The 20,518-nt window shown below is 45.9% G+C and overlaps 1 protein-coding gene across 1 annotated transcript in view; it reads right to left on the reverse strand.

Moving 5' to 3' along the window:
* DDX27 (DEAD-box helicase 27) overlaps window positions 1–20,518 on the reverse strand; it is a 39,615-nt gene that overhangs the window by 2,021 nt on the left and 17,076 nt on the right. Inside the window, exons 9-19 of the mRNA XM_030211440.1 lie at window positions 19,027–19,177; window positions 17,903–18,002; window positions 16,512–16,653; window positions 16,173–16,326; window positions 15,389–15,470; window positions 10,959–11,136; window positions 10,692–10,798; window positions 6,960–7,068; window positions 6,433–6,527; window positions 4,848–4,962; window positions 3,133–3,232 (exon numbers count right to left, since the gene is read on the reverse strand). Of these exons, the coding sequence (XP_030067300.1) occupies window positions 3,133–3,232; window positions 4,848–4,962; window positions 6,433–6,527; window positions 6,960–7,068; window positions 10,692–10,798; window positions 10,959–11,136; window positions 15,389–15,470; window positions 16,173–16,326; window positions 16,512–16,653; window positions 17,903–18,002; window positions 19,027–19,177 (1,333 nt within the window). The remainder of the gene's footprint in view (window positions 1–3,132; window positions 3,233–4,847; window positions 4,963–6,432; window positions 6,528–6,959; window positions 7,069–10,691; window positions 10,799–10,958; window positions 11,137–15,388; window positions 15,471–16,172; window positions 16,327–16,511; window positions 16,654–17,902; window positions 18,003–19,026; window positions 19,178–20,518) is intronic.

The following is a 20,518-nucleotide window of genomic DNA, read 5'->3' on the forward strand; positions in this document are numbered from 1 at the left end:
GGTGAGAGGCGCTGTCAGGTCAGTGCAGGGGGCCCGGCACAGAGGGGAAAGGGAGCGGCGGCTCCTCTAGCTGCAAATCTCGCCCGGTTTTACAGGCTTAACGGCTAGTAAATAAATAAATAAATGATGGGCTGATGTCAAAAGGCCTGGCCACAGAAAAGCACAATTAGGTAAGGGAAATGGGACTTGATATATACCGCCTTGCCGAGGTCTTTGCAACTACATTCAAAGCAGTTTACATATATTCAGGTACTTATTTTGTACCAGGGGCAATGGAGGGTTAAGTGACTTGCCCAGAGTCACAAGGAGCTGCAGTAGGAATTGAACTCAGTTCCCCAGGATCAAAGTCCACTGCACTAACCACTAGGCTACTCCTCCACTTATTCAAGAGCCAAGCCAACCTCATCAGAGATGTCACAATGGCTTGATTGCCCAATACGTGGCTCACTTCTGATATTGTGATGTCATAAGGAGAAAGGGAAATGGGACTTGATATACCGCCTTTCTGAGGTTTTTGCAACTACATTCAAAGCGGTTTACTTATATTCAGGTACTTATTTTGTACCAGGGGCAATGGAGGGTTAAGTGACTTGCCCAGCATATTGGATACTGGAAACTAAACACTTAACAGTACTGTGCTAGAAAACCACTGGAATTATTGATCTGATACTTATAGAATATGAAGAAACAACATCGTAAGTGATGACAGATAAAGACCTGAATGGTCCATCTAGTCTGCCCAACAGTCACATTCATTATCAATTCAAGATTTAAAAATCAACAATGAATATGATGATATATACCTGATCATGGTCTTTTCTTTGGCGTTTCTGGGACATAAGGACAGAGCCGGGCAGACTTCTATGGTCTATGTTCCCAACTACTGGAGTTGCTGTCAAAGCCCACTCCAGCCTATCCAAATTCATCTTGTCATTTTTGCGGGACTAAAGGCTGCCCAGCACTGTCCTCACCTTCCAAACCAGTGGAGTTTCTGTCAAAGCTCTCCCCAGCCCACTCTAAACCAGATCACCATATGCAGGACTCGGACCGTACAAGCCAACCCAGCACCACTTGACACGCAATCCTTTAAGTTTTATTTTTTTATATTATTTATTTTCTAATTAGAGATCCTCTGTTTTAATAAGGTGAGACATTTCCCATAGGTAATGCAATAAAAACACAACAGCAGAATTATTAATAGAAGCATCTGTACCAAAGTGATTTATACAACTGGTGTTTATGGATAAAGATTCTTACGTTGCAACTAATGCAATCTGTGAAAAAAGAAGAATGGAGAGGGAAGATGGCAAACTCTCACTTGCTTTGGGCCTGACTAAAGAATTTTTAAGAGCATCTTGATACGTTGGCTGAACATATTATACTTTACGAACTGCAAGAAAAAAAAAAAGCTGTCTTTGCCGCAATGCAAGCGTTGAGCTGAGTACTAACAAGCTAAGAGATGGACATCACCTTTGGTATATTCAGGTCTCGGGAGCGAGGTTCATTCCCATCATGGCCTAATGCCTCCATACGATTTGTTTGTTACATTTGTAGGCTCAATGCGGCTTACATAGTACCAGAGGGCGTTTGCAGACATTTTTTTTATTATTATTACATTTGTACCCCGCGCTTTCCAACTCATGGCAGGCTCAATGCGGTTTACATGGGGCAATGGAGGGTTAAGTGACTTGCCCAGAGTCACAAGGAGCTGCCTGTGCCTGAAGTGGGAATTGAACTCAGTTCCTCAGGACCAAAGTCCACCACCCTAACCACTAGGCCACTCCTCTACTGTTGCTACTATTTGAGATTCTACATGGAATGTTGCTATTCCACTAGCAACATTCCATGTAGAAGTCTGCCCTTGCAGATCACCAATGTGGCCGCGCAGGCTTATACATGGAATGTTGCTAGTGGAATAGCAACATTCCATGTAGAATCTCCAATAGTAGCAACATTCCATGTAGAATCTCCAATAGTATCTATTTTATTTTTGTTAGTTACATTTGTACCCTGTGCTTTCCAACTCATGGCAGGCTCAATGCGGTTTACATGGGGCAATGGAGGGTTAAGTGACTTGGCCAGAGTCACAAGGAGCTACCTGTGCCTGAAGTGGGAATCAAACTCAGTTCCTCAGTTCCCCAGGACCAAAGTCCACCACCCTAACCACTAGGCCACTCCTCTACTGTTGCTACTATTTGAGATTCTACATGGAATGTTGCTATTCCACTAGCAACATTCCATGTAGAAGTCTGCCCTTGCAGATCACCAATGTGGCCGCGCAGGCTTATACATGGAATGTTGCTAGTGGAATAGCAACATTCCATGTAGAATCTCCAATAGTAGCAACATTCCATGTAGAATCTCCAATAGTATCTATTTTATTTTTGTTAGTTACATTTGTACCCTGTGCTTTCCAACTCATGGCAGGCTCAATGCGGTTTACATGGGGCAATGGAGGGTTAAGTGACTTGGCCAGAGTCACAAGGAGCTACCTGTGCCTGAAGTGGGAATCAAACTCAGTTCCTCAGTTCCCCAGGACCAAAGTCCACCACCCTAACCACTAGGCCACTCCTCCACTGTTGCTACTATTTGAGATTCTACATGGAATGTTGCTATTCCACTAGCAACATTCCATGTAGAAGTCGGCCCTTGCAGATCACCAATGTGGCCGCGCAGTCTTCTGCTTCTGTACGTGCAGGACGTCAGACTCACAGAAACAGAAGCCTGCGCAGCCTTCTACATGGAATGTTGCTAGTGGAATAGCAACTTTCCATGTAGAATCTCCAATAGTAGCAACATTCCATGTAGAATCTCCAATAGTATCTATTTTATTTTTGTTAGTTACATTTGTACCCTGTGCTTTCCAACTCATGGCAGGCTCAATGCGGTTTACATGGGGCAATGGAGGGTTAAGTGACTTGCCCAGAGTCACAAGGAGCTGCCTGTGCCTGAAGTGGGAATTGAACTCAGTTCCTCAGGACCAAAGTCCACCTAACCACTAGGCCACTCCTCCACTCTCTGGTGAGAACAAATCCAAGGTGGTGGTGTGGTAAGATAGAGATCATGTGGCATAGCTTTCACATACCATCAGAGCACTGCTTTAGGGGAGGAGGGAGGTGGTCTTTGTCTTACCCTGCACGATACTGCTTCAGGGCTCTGTTACTTGTGTTGGTTAGCTCTTCATCAAATAGAGATTTCTTGTTTGGCTTGGTCTTCTTTTTCTGCTTTGTATCTGTTAAGGATAAACCACAGCAGAGTCTACATAAAACCTAAAAAGGGTGAATGTTATCTCACAGGCATGTTAAGTAATTCACATCCCATCATCCACAAAGGAAAACAAATAACCATGCAGTCCAGGTGAAGGTTCATCTGATCCAGAGGCGAGGTGGGGGGGCACATTTTAGCCTGCAGCCCTGCTTCGTCAGTCCTCCCCCCCCCCCCCCCCCCGAAAAAAAACCCAAATACCTTTGCTGGTGGAGGTCCCCAACCCCTGCCAGCCGATGCCTTCTTCAGCGCTGGTCTCTGGGCACAGCCGCGTTCACTGCTCTTTCTTCTTGCTGACGTCCTGTGCATGCTCAGTTTCACGTAAAGGAGCGTGCATAGAAGGACGTCAGCAAGAAGAAAGAGCAGGGCAGAATGTGGCTGTGCTGGAGACCGGCGCTTAAGAAGGCTTCAGCTGGTGGGGTTGGGGACCCCCCGCCAGCCAAACCAGGAGCCTGGATGAAATTTGCGGGGGCCCCACCTAGCTACGCCTCTGGTCTTATCACTACAAGACAGTTAAAAAAAAAAAAAATTCTGGAAGAGAGCAGAAGCTCCACAGTGGGGGATTGGAAGATTAAGTTGGGCCAGCTAATACATATGGAGCGTCTCAAGGCATATCGTAGAGATGGCGAGTTGAGGTGTAAAAGGGGGTGGGATAGAGTTCAAAAGGGTTTGTTACGTATATAAGGGTAATAGAGTTATAAGGGGATGGGGGGGATAAGGGAGGGGGAGGGCAGAAGTGAGTATATGTCTATATAAGAAGTGCGGTATGTTAAGAGGTTGTTAAAATGTTATGAAGGGAGCAGAATGTTTTCCCAGAGCCCCTGCGAGGCCAGGATTGGTGGGGGGATTTTATGTTTTGCGCCCCTGGGCTGTTGTTTAGTTGTTATGTGGAGGTAGGTTAGATGGGGGGGGGGGGGAGTAAACGATAAAATATATTGTCCTTTTGGCTGTATTTCTTCTTCATCGGCCTGTTTGTTTGTTTAGCTGAAATTGGGTGGCGGAGCAGGTGGGGGGAAAAGGGTGTGTGGTTGGGAGGCTAGGATAGGGGAGGGCAGACTTATATGGTCTGTACCAGAGCCGGTGATGGGAGGCGGGACTGGTGGTTGGGAGGCGGGAAATACTGCTGGGCAGACTTATACGGTCTGTGCCCTGAAAAAGACAGGTACAAATTCAAGGTAAGGTATACACATACGAGTTTATCTTGGGCAGACTGGATGGACCATGCAGGTCTTTTTCTGCCGTCATCTACTATGTTACTATGAGGTTTTGCATATTGTTTGTTCTTGTTGCACTGGACAATAAAGATAGTTCAAAAAAAAAAAAATCTCGCTCTTCGATCTCCATTGTTTTTAAAAAGGGAATAAGGTTTGCAGCACACCTAGCCCCATTGGGTTTTTAGGATATCCACAATGAATATTCATGAATTAGATTTGTATGCAAACCTCACATGCATATTTATTGTGGATATGCTTGAAACCTGATGAGACTAGATGTGCCTTGAGGACTGCGGTTGGGAATGGCTGGCTTACGGTGGGGGGGAAAGGACAATTTGTTAAAAAAAAAAAAAAAAAAAAGATAGCTACCTGCTGGCTCATCTTCTGGCATGGCTCTTGCCCTCTTAGGCCGGCGGTCTCTCTTTGCCACCCGCTCCGCATACATCTGTGCTTTCAGAACTTCAAACTGAGCTCGCTCTTCGGCCTTGAGGCAAAAATAGAGGTCAGATGAACACATGGCTGGTTGCTGAAACCACAGCGCTGTGATGATTTTATTCCTGTTGCTTCACTTATCGCTTTGTTCCCCTTCAGTGGGGGAAATTAACTTGCACAGAACAGCGATTATAACCCTGGCCACCTTACTAGATTGACTAACTCAGGGGTAGGCAACTCTGGTCCTCGAGAGCCGCAGGCAGGTCAGGTTTTCAGGATATCCACAATGAATATGCAGGAGATGGATTTGCAAGCACTGCCTCCATGGTATGCAAATCTATCTCCTGCATATTGTTAATATATGGCCTGGCTTTAAGGCTACCACTGGAATAGTGATGGCCAAAGCTATGCAGCCTAAAACAACTGAAAAAGTACTGACTAGGCCAAACAACAAGTAAATGATTTAATATTTGAGAATCTGCAAAAAGCAGGTCTGAACAATGAGTCCTGCCACAAATTGGTACAATTTTTAAATCAAATACAGCACCTGTAATGAAAGAATGATGGATCAGATGAATAAAATGGGGCTTATTATTTTTGTATAAAATGATACAGAGGTCATACAGAGTTCATAAGATGGTATGAAAAGTATTGCAACAGGGAGATGTGACACTGGTATCTCAACCGCAAGATAAGAAAAACAACTTGTTCCCAAAACATGCTGATAAGACCGCATGGGAAAGTATCATGTAAGAAATTGAGAGCAAGGTATCTCACCATGTACTTCTATGGAGAGGTTTGTGTATAAAAGAGGGGAGATTTTGCCTTAGTTTCGGAGTCCTCCCCAACGCTTCTCTCAGACGGCAGGGCGCTGTGCAGATGAACCCAGAATCTGTCTGATGTCTGTATTTGTATCAACTTGAAGACTTGTCTTAGGGTAAGGAATAAAATGTACCTATCTATTTAAACCTATCTCTGTCTCTATTTTTATTGATTCTATCTTCTCTTTACCTTACATTTAGCCTACAAGGTAGATCCCATACAAGTGACACTCAGTTTTGGACAGAAAGCAGTAGTTATGGGAATTAGTTTTCAATTACGGCTCCTAATGCCACCCCAGAACAGACCCCCTTGTGATTGGGTGACAATGGAGGTTAGAGAAACTATACAGAACCTGTTATATGAAATAAGTACCTTTAGTCCCCCAGTGTGAAAGGGGCAGAAAGAGGTCTTTAAGAAAGGGCCATTTAAACAATATTCATTGTGGTTATCCTGAAAACCTGACCTGCCTGCGGCTCTCGAGGACCGGAGTTGCCTACCCCTGGACTAACTGGTCTTTATGTACTGTCATTTACTGTTACATTTATCCCTCGGTTTAACTGCTGAACACTCTCAAATGAATATCTCCCTCCCAGTAAAAATGGGATCTGTTAGGATAAGCCAACTTGGCCACTAGATCAGCCTTTTCTGTAATGTAAAGCCTCCTTATTTGGTGGATGCCCTCAAAAAGCATCTTACTCACCGTCACTTGTCCTCTCTTCTTGGTCTCCTCAAGGAATTTTTTTCTTTTCTTTTTACCCCTCAAAGCCAAGTCAAACTCTTGCAATGCTTTAGCAACTAGAGAGAGAGGTTGGGGGGGGAGGGGGGATTATTCAGCACAGAAAAGTTCTTTTAAAATACCATTTTGTACCCTCACCCTCCCAAACTAAGACTGAACATGCCACAAAATTCTGCTGCATTGTAGGAACCACCAAATCATAACTCCTGGGGGGCAACAACGTATGGTATACAGAGTTACAACAACACATTAAAAAAAATATATTAACAGGTGCCACAAACCAGTGTGACCTCAAGACTGTCCTTTCCCTTTGCGCAATTTGAAAGCAAGCTGAATTACAGGGGTCCTGCCAGCCTTTAAGGTTGGCACCTCATTGGTTTCAGGCTTCAGTCCTGAAACCGGAGGCCTTCTGCACTACAGAATGTGCTGCTTTCTGGCAGCCAGGGCAGAGGGCCTTGGCACTGCTGCCCCTGTGCTCTCACAGAACGTACGTTTCTCCTTCTTCCTCTCTTCCTTAGTCTGGAACCAGCTTCTTTCAGGGCGATGGGCATCATCCCCCTCGCCTTCCCCTTTCTGTAGTTTCTTCTTTGCTGTGTTGATCTGCAGGGAAAGTGACAAACAGCATGAGCAAGTGGCATAGCTACATGGGGCCCTGTAGATTTGGCCCTGGACCCCCCTGCTGACGACCCTCTCGACCCCCCCCCTCTCTCGCCGCCAACCCGCCATCGCCTACCTTTGCTGGCGGGGGACCCCAATCCCCGCCAGCCGAGGTCCTCTTCTTCCGTCACAAGGCTTCGTTCTGTTTCTGAGTCTGACGTCCTGCACGTACGTCAGACTCAGAAACAGAACGAAGCCTTGCACCAGAAGAAGAGGACCTCGGCTGGCGGGGGTTGGGGTCCCCTGCCAGCAAAGGTAGGCGACAACGGCGGCAGGGGAGGGTTGGCAGCAGGAGGGGGGGGGGGGCTAAAATGTGCCCCCTCACCTCGAGCTCTGGACCTCCCTTCCCGCCGGTCTGGCTACGCCCCTGGCATGAGCCCTCTCAAAGCTGATCAGAGAGCAAGAGGCCGGTACTAGTTAAGATGCTGGTTTCACCAGTAATTAGCTAAGGCCACCCGTTTCTGGAAGTAAAACTGCCCGCAGTGACACTGGAAACTACATAGCTGTTGGTATAACATATACTATAACTCGGGGTGTGGGCCCCAATGTTACAGGCCACAGCTGCAATTCATTAGGCCAGACCTAGAGTACATTATTAAAGGCCAGGATTCAAATGACTGATCCCATGAAATGTCCCTCAAAAGAAGTTATTAAAAATAATTTAAAACACAACAGTAAAGGAGCTGGCAGGAAAAAAGATAACACTACCATCCCATAAGAACAGTGGGGAATGATGGCTGCACCAGGCAGCGAGTTAATTTAATAGAACTTATATTCTGCCTAACCATAAGTTCTAGATGGATCACAACTAGCATTAAAAACATACATTAATTAGAATTAATATAAAATACAACCTAACCAGTACAAAAACTTAAAAATGCCAAGTCTTCAGCACAGTCTACTTACAGGTGTAGATTCGTAAAACGGGGCAGCTACATAGAACCATGACAGCAGATAAGAGCCAAATGGCCCATCCACAGCATCCACTATCTCCTCCTTTCCCTAAAAGATCCACGTGCCTGTCCCACGTTTTCTTAAATTCAGACACGATTCTCGTCTCCAGCACCTCTACTGGGAGGCGATTCCACGCATCCGCCACCCTTTTCGTGAAACTTTTCTTAAAATTACTCTGGAGCCTATAACCTCTTAACTTTATCCTATGCCCTCTCATTCCAGAGTTTTCCTTCATTTGAAAGAGGCTCACCTCCTGTACATTAATGCCTCAGAGTTATTTAAATGCCTCCATCATATCCCCTTCTCTCCCACCTTTCTTCCAAAGTATACATACTGAAAGCCTTAAGTCTGTCCCCATGCGCTTTACGAGAGATCACTGTCCATTTTTGTAGCCGTCGTCTGGGCTAACTCCTTCCTGCTTATATTTTTTCGTAGGGGTGGTCTCCAGAGTTGCACACAGTATTCTAAATGGGGCCTCACCAGAGACCTAGACAAGGGCATTATCAACTCTTTTTTTTTTTCCCCTGCTGGCCATCCCTCTTCCCTATGCGCCCGAGCAACCTTCTGGCTTTCACCGTCATAGAAACATGTGAAAGTGGTGCAACTTAAACATGGAAGTTATGAAAGTGTCTCATTTTTTTCCAGCACGTATCTGTGTAAAATGGCTACTCCCACTACATGTGCCGGCACACAGACACGTGCTTTCCTCCACGTGTTTTAGAAGAGGCTCTAACTCTGGAGATCCTTTTCTAAAACACCACTGAACTGAGCACACTGCAACCCGGACATCTCAAATTCTGATCTCTACCCTCTATGTACCATGGGGCTCTTAATCTGTACACCCCATGCCATGGCGTAGCTACGTGGGGCCTGAGGGGGCCTGGGCCCCCGTAGATTTGGCACTGGCCCCCTGGCGACGATACCCTTGAACCCCCCTCCCGCCGCCGCATCAGATACCTCGTTTGCTGCAGCCGAAGAGAGTCTTGACGTAAGGCGTCAGAAACAGCTGATCACAGCAGGAACTTCCTTGAATGAAGGCGCTACTCCGGCGCTGAACTAAAGAAGACTCTCTTCGGCTGCAGCAAACGAGGTATCTGGGGCGGCGGCGGGGCGGGCGGCGGTGGGGGGTTGGCGGCTGCGGCGGCTAAACAGTGCCCCCCACCTCAGGCTCTGGCCCCCCCCTCCCAGCGAGGTCTGGCTACGCCCCTGCCCCATGCTAACAGTTTGTCAGCAGTGACCTTCAAAGACCTCTCCAGCCTCCTGTTCACGAACTGACTTGTAACCAAGGATCTCTTCTTACCCTAGTGGTTCCCAACAAGGTGTTATGGCCATCTAAAACCTCCTCCATAGCACATCTTCAGCTCTCCGTTTGACTGTCACATCATCTAGAACGTCCATCGTCTTGGAGGCTCCACCCTAGAGCTTATCCGCTACTATACCACCCTTAGAACATCTGAACTTCACAAAATGAATCCTACTCTACCCCACCACAGTTCTGGTCTGACCAGGTCAAAGCGGAAGAGGAACAAGCACCTACAATCACCCCAACTCCTGTGCAATCAAATCCAATGTCCTACCATTTGCATACTTCTTTCTTTTATCAACCAGAAATATCCAAAATGCTGTTACAAATTAGCTTAGCCCCTTACCCTTCTGGCCAAGTCTCAGATTAGGATGAATAAAATAGCCTGGTGGGCAGTGTGCTTTCTATAGAGGGTCATCTATCTGTACGCCAACATTCAGTAAGAAATACAATCCCATATTGGCCATTACTTATCAGATTCTCATTGTCTGCTCAGCATGCAAGATGTTGGGATAGGGACTACGTTTTCCAAAGCCTTCAATCCTACTTCTGGCTGAGATCTTTGACACAGGATCTACCTCCTCGTACCCCTTACCTGACCATCAATACGTGGTAAAAAAGTGAGGAGAGTGGATGAGGATACCAACTATTGTATATTTATTTGCTTAAAAAAGTTAAAAAATGTATGTATACATTAAAACGACCCGACACGGCCGTGTTTCGGCACAATGGCCTGCCTCAGGGGTCTTTGTAACCTTGAATATTGTAACATGAAATCTATACTCCAAGGAAAATAACGGGAAACAATCCTCTCTGGTCTCCTCTCTTCAAAACAATATATATGAGATGTATATCAAAAAACAAAACGAACTTCTAATACTCCTCTCAAAAGAGATGTCTGCAATTGTTTTTTGTTTTTGCATCAATACGTGGTGCCATACTTCTAACACCCGACGACTGCCTCCCACAAAACCATCTCCTCTCCCACAACGGCACCACCCTCTTTCCGTACTCCTTACCTCCACACACCTCTGCTCAAATAACAATCATAAGAACAACCTTAAAGGAAAGACCTACCCAAGCACCAAGTATACCTCACCGCCCCCCTAACACTCATACTTCATACAGTTACCATAGCTCCATAACTACACGCAAACAGTAGTCGCATCTCCCCTCTTTTCCATACAGATTGCCCTCGATCCACACGCCTTCCCTTTTAGGCAAGTACTGACAGTATTAGTGTTTCTGGTAAGGCTTCAAGGGCCTATAGCTCCAGTTGGGGCTAGTTAATGTGAGCAGAATCCCTTACCTGGGCCTCAGATTTCTGCATCTCCTTCTCTTCCTTCTCCAGTTGCAGCACTGCATAAATATCTTTCTCCAGGTTCTGAATCTTATCCCGAAACTTGGTAACCACATCTGAAATGTCAAATGCCATACACGTTGAGCACCCCAAGTCATCCAGCTCCCATTGTACACCTGTATTTATACAGAAACAATCTCTCCCTTTGCAGGGCAGCGTTCTAGTGTCTTAGAACAACCTCCCCTCCCCCAGCATCCTTTGCTGTTGTGTGCTCACCTTGGGGCAGGATTCTGGCCTTCACAGGGGTCTGTGCCTTCTTCACAATCTCTTTCAGCATTTTCCTCTCCTCTTCTCCTACAAGGGAGACGGAGCGCCCTGCCCTCCCTGCTCTTGCTGTCCGCCCCACACGGTGCACGTAGTGTTTCACTGTGTTGGGCATTGTGAAATTGATCACCTGTGCCATAGAAAGGAGAACAACAACAAAGCCTCAGATGGAATCGATCTCATTATAACGAGACCAGCTCTATTACAGACCATACTGCTCGGCAAACTGGATATGACCAGCTTGAAGTCCCATTGGCAGAGCTTAGATCTAGTTTGATTTTTGGGATCCTACAGAGGCCATGGGAAGCAAGGCCATTACCCAACAGTGACACCTGTTGGCCAGGTTTAAGGAACCATGGTCTGTGCTTCTGACCCAGAAGACTGGATTTGACAACTGAGCTAGAAGGGTGGAATAACCCCTCACTATAATGGAAGTTTCAAGTTCTTATAGCAATAAATAGGGCAGGTTCCCATTCAGCTGGAAACCCAAAAGAAAGGAGGCTACTGGGAATTTAAAGAGACTATCAAGAATGGATGTTTAAGGTCTGTCAGGAAGATCATGGCTAGAGGTTTTCACCTTTTGCCATTATATGGTTTGCACAATTCTCATTTATGCTTTTTCTACCCTCAGTGGCATAACAAGGGGGGGGGGGGGGTGCCGCGCGCCTGTTGGCCAAGTCCGCTCGTTCCCTCCCTGCTGCTCCCTCTGCGCGGAACAGGTTACTTCCTGTTCCGGGGCAGAGGGAGCAGCAGGGAACGAGCGTACTCGGAGCCGACAGGCGCACGGCACCCCCTCCCCCCCCAGCAGGTAAAAATGCACCCGGGGGGGGGGGGGGGGGGTTGTGCTGCACCCAGGGGAGGGGGAGGGGCGCATCGGCGATCCACCCCAGGTGTCAGCCAGCCTAGGAACGCCACTGTCTACCCCCCAGGATGCTTCTTTCAGGTCACTGGGAACCACCTTTTAATCAGAAAATTAATTTTTGTGGGGTTCTGATGTCGAACGTGGGTATAACCCCCCCCCCCTTTTTTTTTTAAATCATAAACTTGATCTATTCATTCAACTGCTCCCATCTAGTTAGTCTAGTTTTCAGGATTATGACAATGAATATGAATGAGATAAATTTGCACATGCTATGGCTCTTCATCTCATGCATATTCATTGTGGCATTCCTGAAAACCCGACTACCTGTGTCTCCAGGGAAGGTTTGAGAAGTACTGATTTAGACAACTGTTAAAAAGGTACCATATATTCTCGACTATAAGCCTGTCCAAATATAAAAAGAGTTAACGTTTTCCCCTAAAAAAAAAAAAAGGGGGGGGGGGGAGAGAAAAATGTTAACTTGAATATAAACCAAGCATTTATATTCCAGTATTCTTCCCCTTCCTTCACACCCCATGATGTTCTCCACTGCGACCCCCCCTCCCCCCCCCACACCAGCAGAGCTCCCACTTACTTCCTCCTTCTCTTCGAACAGATGAAACCCCCACCATGGTGCAACGGGGGGGGGGGGGGGGGGGCAGGCGTGATTGCCACTTGCTCCTGCCTATGCTGTCTCCGTAGTAAAAATGATTGCTGTGAGATTGACACTGGAGGTCGCTGCCGTCATTTTGGGACTGGAGACAGCATGGGAAGGAGTGAATAGAGACTGCCCCGCCCCAATATGCCACTTGACCACCAGAGCCATACAGTAGGCCCAGGAAAGGGGTTCATCTGTTCAGGGGGATGGGGAGGGGAGGAAGAAGTGGAAGCTCTGTGGGTTCAGGGGCAGGTAGGCAATGGAGGATGAGGGACACCACAGGCAGGGAGGGAGGGTGGTAAGCAGATCTCGAATATAAACCAAGATTCAATTTTTCATGCCTTTTTTTAGCCAAAATATCTCGGTTTATATTAGAGTATATATGGTACTTAACAACACAAACATAACATAAAAATGACCCAAAACTTCCAGGGAATTATTCCGTTGGTGCCCCAGTTTTATTTATTGCATTTGTATCCCACATTTTCCCACCTTTTTGCAGGCTCAATGTGGCTTACAATGTAACCTTCTTGGTGGCTAATAGATTAGGAATTAGACAATTTAGTGTTACATAGAGACCGTGAATAACATAATATAAAATTAAGCAAACAGATTAGACAATTAGTGTTACATAGAGACCATGAATAACATAATAGTTTCCTCTTGCTCCTGCAACGTTAGGGCTTCCAGCTCAATCAGAACCAGTCTCTATTGGACTGTGGCACCATGAACCTTCATTCACTTATTTTCACCATTAGAGTAGTCTAATGGTTAAAGCAGTGAGCTGAGAACCAGGGAAGCCCAGTTCTAACACCACTGCTGCTTCGTTTGGTCTTAGGCAAGTCACTTAACCCTCTGTTGCCTCGGGTACAGACTTAGGGCCCCGTTTATTAAGGCGCGTTCGCATTTTTAACGCACCTACAATTAGCGCGTGTGCGTTAACCGTATACATAAGTATGGTCACACTGGGACAGACCCAAGGTCCATCAAGCCCAGCATCCTGTTTCCAACAGTGGCCAAGCCAGGTCACAAATACCTGGCAAGATCCCAGGTATACGCGCCTATAGGGACATTGTAGGCACGTACATGGTTAACGCGCATTAAAGACACTAACACGCTTATAACGCTGCTTAGCAAACAGGGCCCTAAGATTCTAAGTCCCCCAGGGATGTGAAAATACCTACTATTTATTTGTTACATTTATACCCCACGCTATCCCACTTGAGGCAGGTTCAGTGCGGCTTACATAGTAATAGGGGTTACAAGGTATAGCAGAGAGAGTACAAGCTGTGGTATAACAGAATAATGATGGAGATATGCAGATAGGAACCTGAATGTAACTTGCCTTGACCTACAACTGAAAAAAGGCATGATTAAACTCCAAAATCCCTTCCCATCATGCCCCTGATGTGGTAAGTGGCCCCCAAGGACTGTGACAATTTTCTCTATAATCTCAGGTCCATTTCGCTGAAAGTCTCACCACTAGGTGTCACCATTGTGCAATGGTAGAATCCCCCTTCCACTAATGAGCTACAACCACCAGTGCCAGCCTGGGATCTGAATCTATTTATTACATTTGTATCCCACATTTTCCCGCATAGCAGTAGGCTCAATGTGGCTTACAGGTTCCGGAGAGGAGAGTACCAACTCTGGGAATATATACAGAGCAGAAAACAGAGTAACAGTAGGTGCAAGGAAGCTGATAAGGTCCCGGAAAAGAGAATACAAATCTGGGACTAATATATAGTAGCATATAGAGAGAAGTAATCCCAATGAAGCCGATAAGGTCCCGGAAAACACTCTGGGATGAATATATAGTAGCATATAGACAGAATTAATCCCAATGAGGCTGATAAGTCTCCGGGGATGAGACTACAGCTTCTAGTGAGCAATACAGAGTAGGATAAGGGTAGAAGTACACTTAATTATAACTGGAGTGGTAAAATTCATACAGTTTGAAGTAATAGGATTATGCGGAAGGGGTATTGTTCATTTCTTAATTTGAATTAATCAATTTCTTAATTTGACAGCCTACAGCTGCATCATCTCCATGTCTCAGGACTTTTTCCAAACTTAACATTTTTCCTGCAAGTTGAGAGCTTTTCCAAACTACATCAATGTGAAGGGATACTAAGAAAAAATATTATCAAGTAATCCATATACTACAATGATTTGCACCGACTGCCTTCCTGAAGTCGGATAGTATCTTTTACAGTAGTACAGGTTATGTGCTGCACTCTCTCTGGATTATTTCTGTGTTGCCCCAGTATAAGGCGGTTCGCAAAGAAGCCACATAACTGATTGAAAAGTTCCAGGGATGCCAAGTTATCCAGTTTTGGAACAATCCGGGATTTTGGACTACCCCTATCCTGGTGTATTATGGGCCTTTCAGCACTGATTTCAATAGGCAGGGTCAGGCACTACAAAATCCCATAATGCTTTGAGATGCAAGTTCAAAAGCAGGACTGGCCAAAAAGTCTCCACTCTGGAACTGGGTAACGTGGCATCTCTGCAGTTCCACAGAGCTGCCGCGTCATCCCCAGCATCACCATCCACAAACACTTGCCCCGAATAAGAACATAAGAATAGCCTTACTGGGTCAGACTAATGGTCCATTTAGCCCAGTATCCTGCTTCCAACAGCGACCAATCCAGGTCACAAGTACCTGGCAGAAACCCAATATGGTAAAGTCTTTTACCCACACCATGTTACAGGGAAATAGTTAAAAGTGCATGATGTACAAAGAGAAGACAGGGCAAAAGGGGGAAAGGAGTAGCCAAGAGCAGTGTGCTGTCACCAAAAATTAAGAGAGGATGGGTGGTCCTCCCTACAGCCAATTTCTGAGAGACCTCTTCAGCTACGCACCGTTTTGACTCCCTCGATGTCAAGGCCTCTGGCTGCCACATCTGTGGCCACCAGGACATCAATCTGCTCATCCTTAAACCGCCTGAAATATGGAGGGAAAAAAGATCATGAGTGCCACAGCGCCAAAAATGAAGTGTACCACAGCTCAGATTCTGCTCCTACTACTATAAATCATTTCTATAGCGCTACCAGTCGTACTCAGCGCTTCACAACTGAACATGAAGAAAAGACAGTCCCTGCTCAAAAGAGCTTACAATCTAAATCAGGACAGACAGGACCAATAAGGATAAGGGTAAGACAGACAGAAGGACACATAGGGAAAGGGACTATTGAAGAGAGGAAGACAAGATAAAGGTTACGAGCAGGTGACAGGAATTAAAAGCAGCATCAAACAGGTAGGCCTTTTGCCCGGATTTGAAGGCGGCCAGGGATGGATCTTGACATAACGGCTCAGGAAGTCTATTCCAGGCATAAGGTGCGGCGAGATAAAAGGAACGGAGTCTGGAGTTAGCGATGGAGGAGAAGGGTGCAATTGGGAGAGATTTGCCTAGTGAACGGAGTTCTTGGGAAGGAGTGTAGGGAGAGATGAGATGATACCCTAAAGGATATCACCTCAGGAGCCTCATCCACCAATCGCAAATGAAGGCAGCTGTTGGAAGATACTTGGCTTACTACTACTACTACTACTATTTATCATTTCTATAGCGCTACAAGGCTTACTGCCCAGGTTGCAGATGATATTATCTGAGGGAAGAGGATCGTTTTTCTCTGGCAAGATTTTTACCTAAGGGCCTCCAACCGCTGGGTCTGGGAGAGGTTCCCATGCAGCTCTCCCACCTTCAGTCCCATCAGACCGAGTAGGATGTGCATGCGATGTGCTTGCTTCTTAGTCTGTGTGAACAGCATAACGTGATCAGGAAAGGTGCGCGTCAGCAGGGCTAAAACACAAAAACAAGTGAAAGACCGTCCGTCAGTAAACCGCTATCCCCAGGGATCGAGTGAAACCCTTGCAACGATATTTCTTTCCAGCAAAACCTCAGACTACGCCCAGGACACAGCCACTTACTAGCACGCCAGGCCAAAGCAAGGAGAGTTATCTGCGACCTCTACCAAGGAAGCCTACCTGACACAATAGCCTCCCTGTCACCCTCCCGATTAGATCTGATCCGGACGAACTCCTGGCGCAGAAACGGAGCCACATCCGTGTTACTGTTCACAAAGATACGAACGGGGTTCTTCAGAGACACGGAAGCCAAGTCTTTCACCTGCAGGCATAAGGAGACAGGGTGAAGTTCATCAAAATTCAAAATGATACCTAAAAAAACAAACAAACAAACAAAAAACCCCAAGAACAAAAAAATACTAAAACGAAATGAAAAAGTATAAAAGACTTGTTCTTTTTTGAACATATTCTGCCACTAACATACAGCTGTTTCTGTCCTTCTACTCTGCATTTTTTTTTAAACCAAAAAGCGTGAGGTGAATTACAACATAAAACACTATATCCAATACAAAGATACAAACATAACGCAGCAAAATCAAAAATCTCACCCTGTTGCTACTCCCACTTATCCCTATCCACCCAATCATCAAAATTAAAAAAAAAAAAAATAATAGTAACATAGTAAATGTCAGCAGAAAAAAAGACCTGCATGGGTCATCCAGTCTGCCCGACAAGGTGGCCAGAGTTGAATCTGACGCTCTGCACAGGTTCCAATTCCTTCATGATTAAATACTAGTATACTTAATCTCTCTCGCTCTCTGCCAATTTTGAGGCACAGACCATAGAAGTCTGCCTGGCATCAGTCCTACTTCCCAACGACTGGAATTGCTGTCGAAGCCAACTCCCAGCCTTGATCCCGATTTGTTTTATGCCATTTACAGCACCCAGGACCACAGAAGTCTGCCTGGCTTTGGTCTAACTTCCCAGCCTCTGAAGTTGCCATCAAAACTTACTCCAGTTAAGTTTAGCTTTAATTGTATTCCATTCTTTTTCTATATAGGGAGCCTCTGTATTTATCCCGTGCATTCTTGAATTCTGGCACTGTTTCTGTCTTCGCAACCTCCCGAAGGAGGGTATTCCAGGCATCCACCACTGTTTCTTTGAAAAAGTATTTTCCGACATGCTCCTAAGTCTCCCACCCTGCAACCTCAACTTATGACCTCTAGCTCTACCACTTTCCTGTCTCTGAAAAAGATTACTTTGCACATTAATACATATTTAAACGTCTGTATCTTATTAACTGGGCTTTAGCTTGTTCACAAAAGCTAAATAAGAACTTTTTTTTTTAATCCTGGTGCAGCTCAAGGGGTAGCAAATTCCAAAATGCTGAGCCATGGACAGCAAATGCACTCGTCTAGTACACTGTAATCTCCCCCCCCCCCCCCCCCCCCCTCTCCCAAGAGCACAAAGCATGTTGCAATGACTTATTTAGGTTTCCAGGCATCCACCTCACGCTTTCTCCTGCAGCGCCCCCTCCTCTACAGACGGAGACCATGAGACAAGGATTTCACCTCATCGGTCATAGTAGCTGAGAAGAGCATGGTCTGACGCTGGCGTGAGCACAACCGGATAATCTCTTTCATCTGCTCTTCAAAATATTCGTCCAACATCCTAGGGAGACAGACAGAAAGATAGTGTAGGACTCTGAACATTATCCGTTCATGGCATATCTCACCAGAATCTTAAGCAAAATGCAGGCAAACATACCACATTTTCTGGAAAAGGTTTTGGACATTTTGTGTTTTAACAGGAACTGGTGCTCATGAAACCATGGACATAGAAGACAGTGGGAAGGTGACCATGAACCCCTGAGCGGAGGACAACGGTCTGAAGTTTCTGAATTAGGTTTTATTGATCGAAGACTCGACACAGTACTGTGTTTCGGCCACAGGCCTGCTTCAGGAGTCTTGTAAGCCTTGTGTGGTCTTTAGAGGCTTTAACATACTCTGTGTCGGGATGAGAATCTGGTCTTGAAAAAGACCTTTGATTATGTGATAACGAAGACACATAGTGTTTATAATCTACACAGGTAGGTCTTGGAGATAACTAAACTTAACGTGAAATACAAATTCTATTTTATTATGGATTTTTTTATTAAGTCAAGAAAAAAAGAACTAGAGGACATAAAGAGCCACATTGCCCCCCCCCCCCTCCCCCAAAAAAGTCTACCAGTGTAATAGCCAAGAAACACTGGGAAGGGGGGGGGGGGGACGGGACAGAAGAGGAAAGAAACATCAGCAAAAAGGAAAACTCACGGGGTGATCATATAAGTGAATTACTGCCCCCCCTTAGTGCACCTGGAAGACAACCAAAGGGGGCTTTCTTTGACCTTTTGATTCTGACAGATATAAATTGTAAATCGTCACTGTTGGATCTAGGTGTTGATACATACACGTTACTTTTATCTCTAGTAAATACAGTTTAATGGAAGGGGTGATATTAAAGTCACTTGATCTGATGCATGACCGCAGAAAAGACCTTGTAAGAGAGGCGATCGCATGGGAACTAGGAGTGACTAATAGGGAATGAATCTCTGTAGCAGAATCGGTTAGATACTTCAAGTGACTTGCACTGGCCACTGTGAGAAAACAAGTGCTCCCTGCCTCCAAAATACATTGCTCCCTCTCCCCCTTACCTATCTGCCTCATCCAGGATCAGCACCTCAATGCTGCTCAGGTTGAAGGAAGGGCAGTTGTGTAAGTGGTCAATGAGACGTCCAGGCGTGGCAATAAGGATATCGGGCCCCGCTCGAAGAGATGCCTCCTGTGTCTTCACGTCCAGACCACCTAAGGAAGAAAAAGGTCCACACGCACATGCTCAGTGCACTGGAGTTTTACTCCTTCCCAACAGAGATCCCAGCAACTAGTGTTATTTATTTATTTATTTGTTGCATTTGTATCCCACATTTTCCCACCTCTATTACAGTGCAAAGGTACATAGAAAGCCTAGAAGGATAAACAAAATGAGCAGACTTAACTGTTCCTCTTCTCTCTCGTGTGTGCGCCCCCCCCCCCTTTAAAAAGAAAAGGGAGCCCATGCAGACCAATAAGATGCTACAACTCAGCCTACAGCAGGGTTGCACAAGCTCAGTTCTTGAGGGCTGCAAATAAGGTTTTCAGGATACCCCTAATGAATATGCATGAAATGCATTTGCATACCAAGGAGGCAGCAGGCATGCAAATCTCTCTCATGTCAGGTGGAGTACATCTGAGACACGTCTATGCAGGAAGAACACAGCCAGTGGTGTGCAGTTTGCGGCGGCAGCCGCCGCTCTGGAGTCTCCACTGGTGGCCAGTGCTGCATGTACAAGACAGGCTGTGCCAGAGCGGTTTCTGTGGCTGAAGCACCAAATGAGCGGCTGCAGGCTGGTGAGGCAGACCACGGTGCTTCACCTAAGAGTGCATTGAACATAGCAAAACAATCAATTCTGGTGAGAACTGCCACCATAAGAGTTACTGGACAAAGAGCACCCAGAATTAAACAGTATGGGTATGCAGCCTCCAGAGGACCTGAGATGTATTAAGGAGGTGAACCAGCAGTCCATGCAGGGGTTCAGTCCTGAATTTGTTCTTTTGATGCACCAAGACTTTTGCATGCAGAAGGGCTTGGGAGTCAGGCAAGCAGGTGCAAGGGGACTCTCTCCCTTGCTTGGAGGACACACCATCTGGGGCCAAGAGGCTGCAGATTTCCGTGGAGAAAGAGCTGGAAGACATGGTGTTGTTGAGGTCTGTAGACTCAGGAGGCCTGGTCTTAGTGGATATTGGATACAGTATAAGTCAGAATTTGTGGATAGTAATAGGGATTGGTAGCACTAATCCCTATCTTCTACAGCATAGTGTGGTCTGTTTGGTTTTAATGAATTTCTTATCGAGTTTTCAACTAGGTCTTGTCCCCTGGATGCATGGGGGATATTGTTTACTCTTTGCTTTGTTAAGGAAATGACTAGATAGTGATGATATCCTATAAGTGTCCTGTGCAGCCTCTAACTTAGTGGATCTCAGTCTCCATCTGCTGGCAAGAGTGAATACCCACACGTCTGGACTGGTCTGGAGGGACTCAAGGAAAGAAAATTAGCAGGTAAGATCTAAATTTTACCTCTCTAGTCTGTAATGTCCATGACATGTTTC

The sequence above is a fragment of the Microcaecilia unicolor genome, chromosome 8 (assembly GCF_901765095.1).
Source record: "Microcaecilia unicolor chromosome 8, aMicUni1.1, whole genome shotgun sequence".
Taxonomy (NCBI): Eukaryota; Metazoa; Chordata; class Amphibia; order Gymnophiona; family Siphonopidae; genus Microcaecilia; species Microcaecilia unicolor.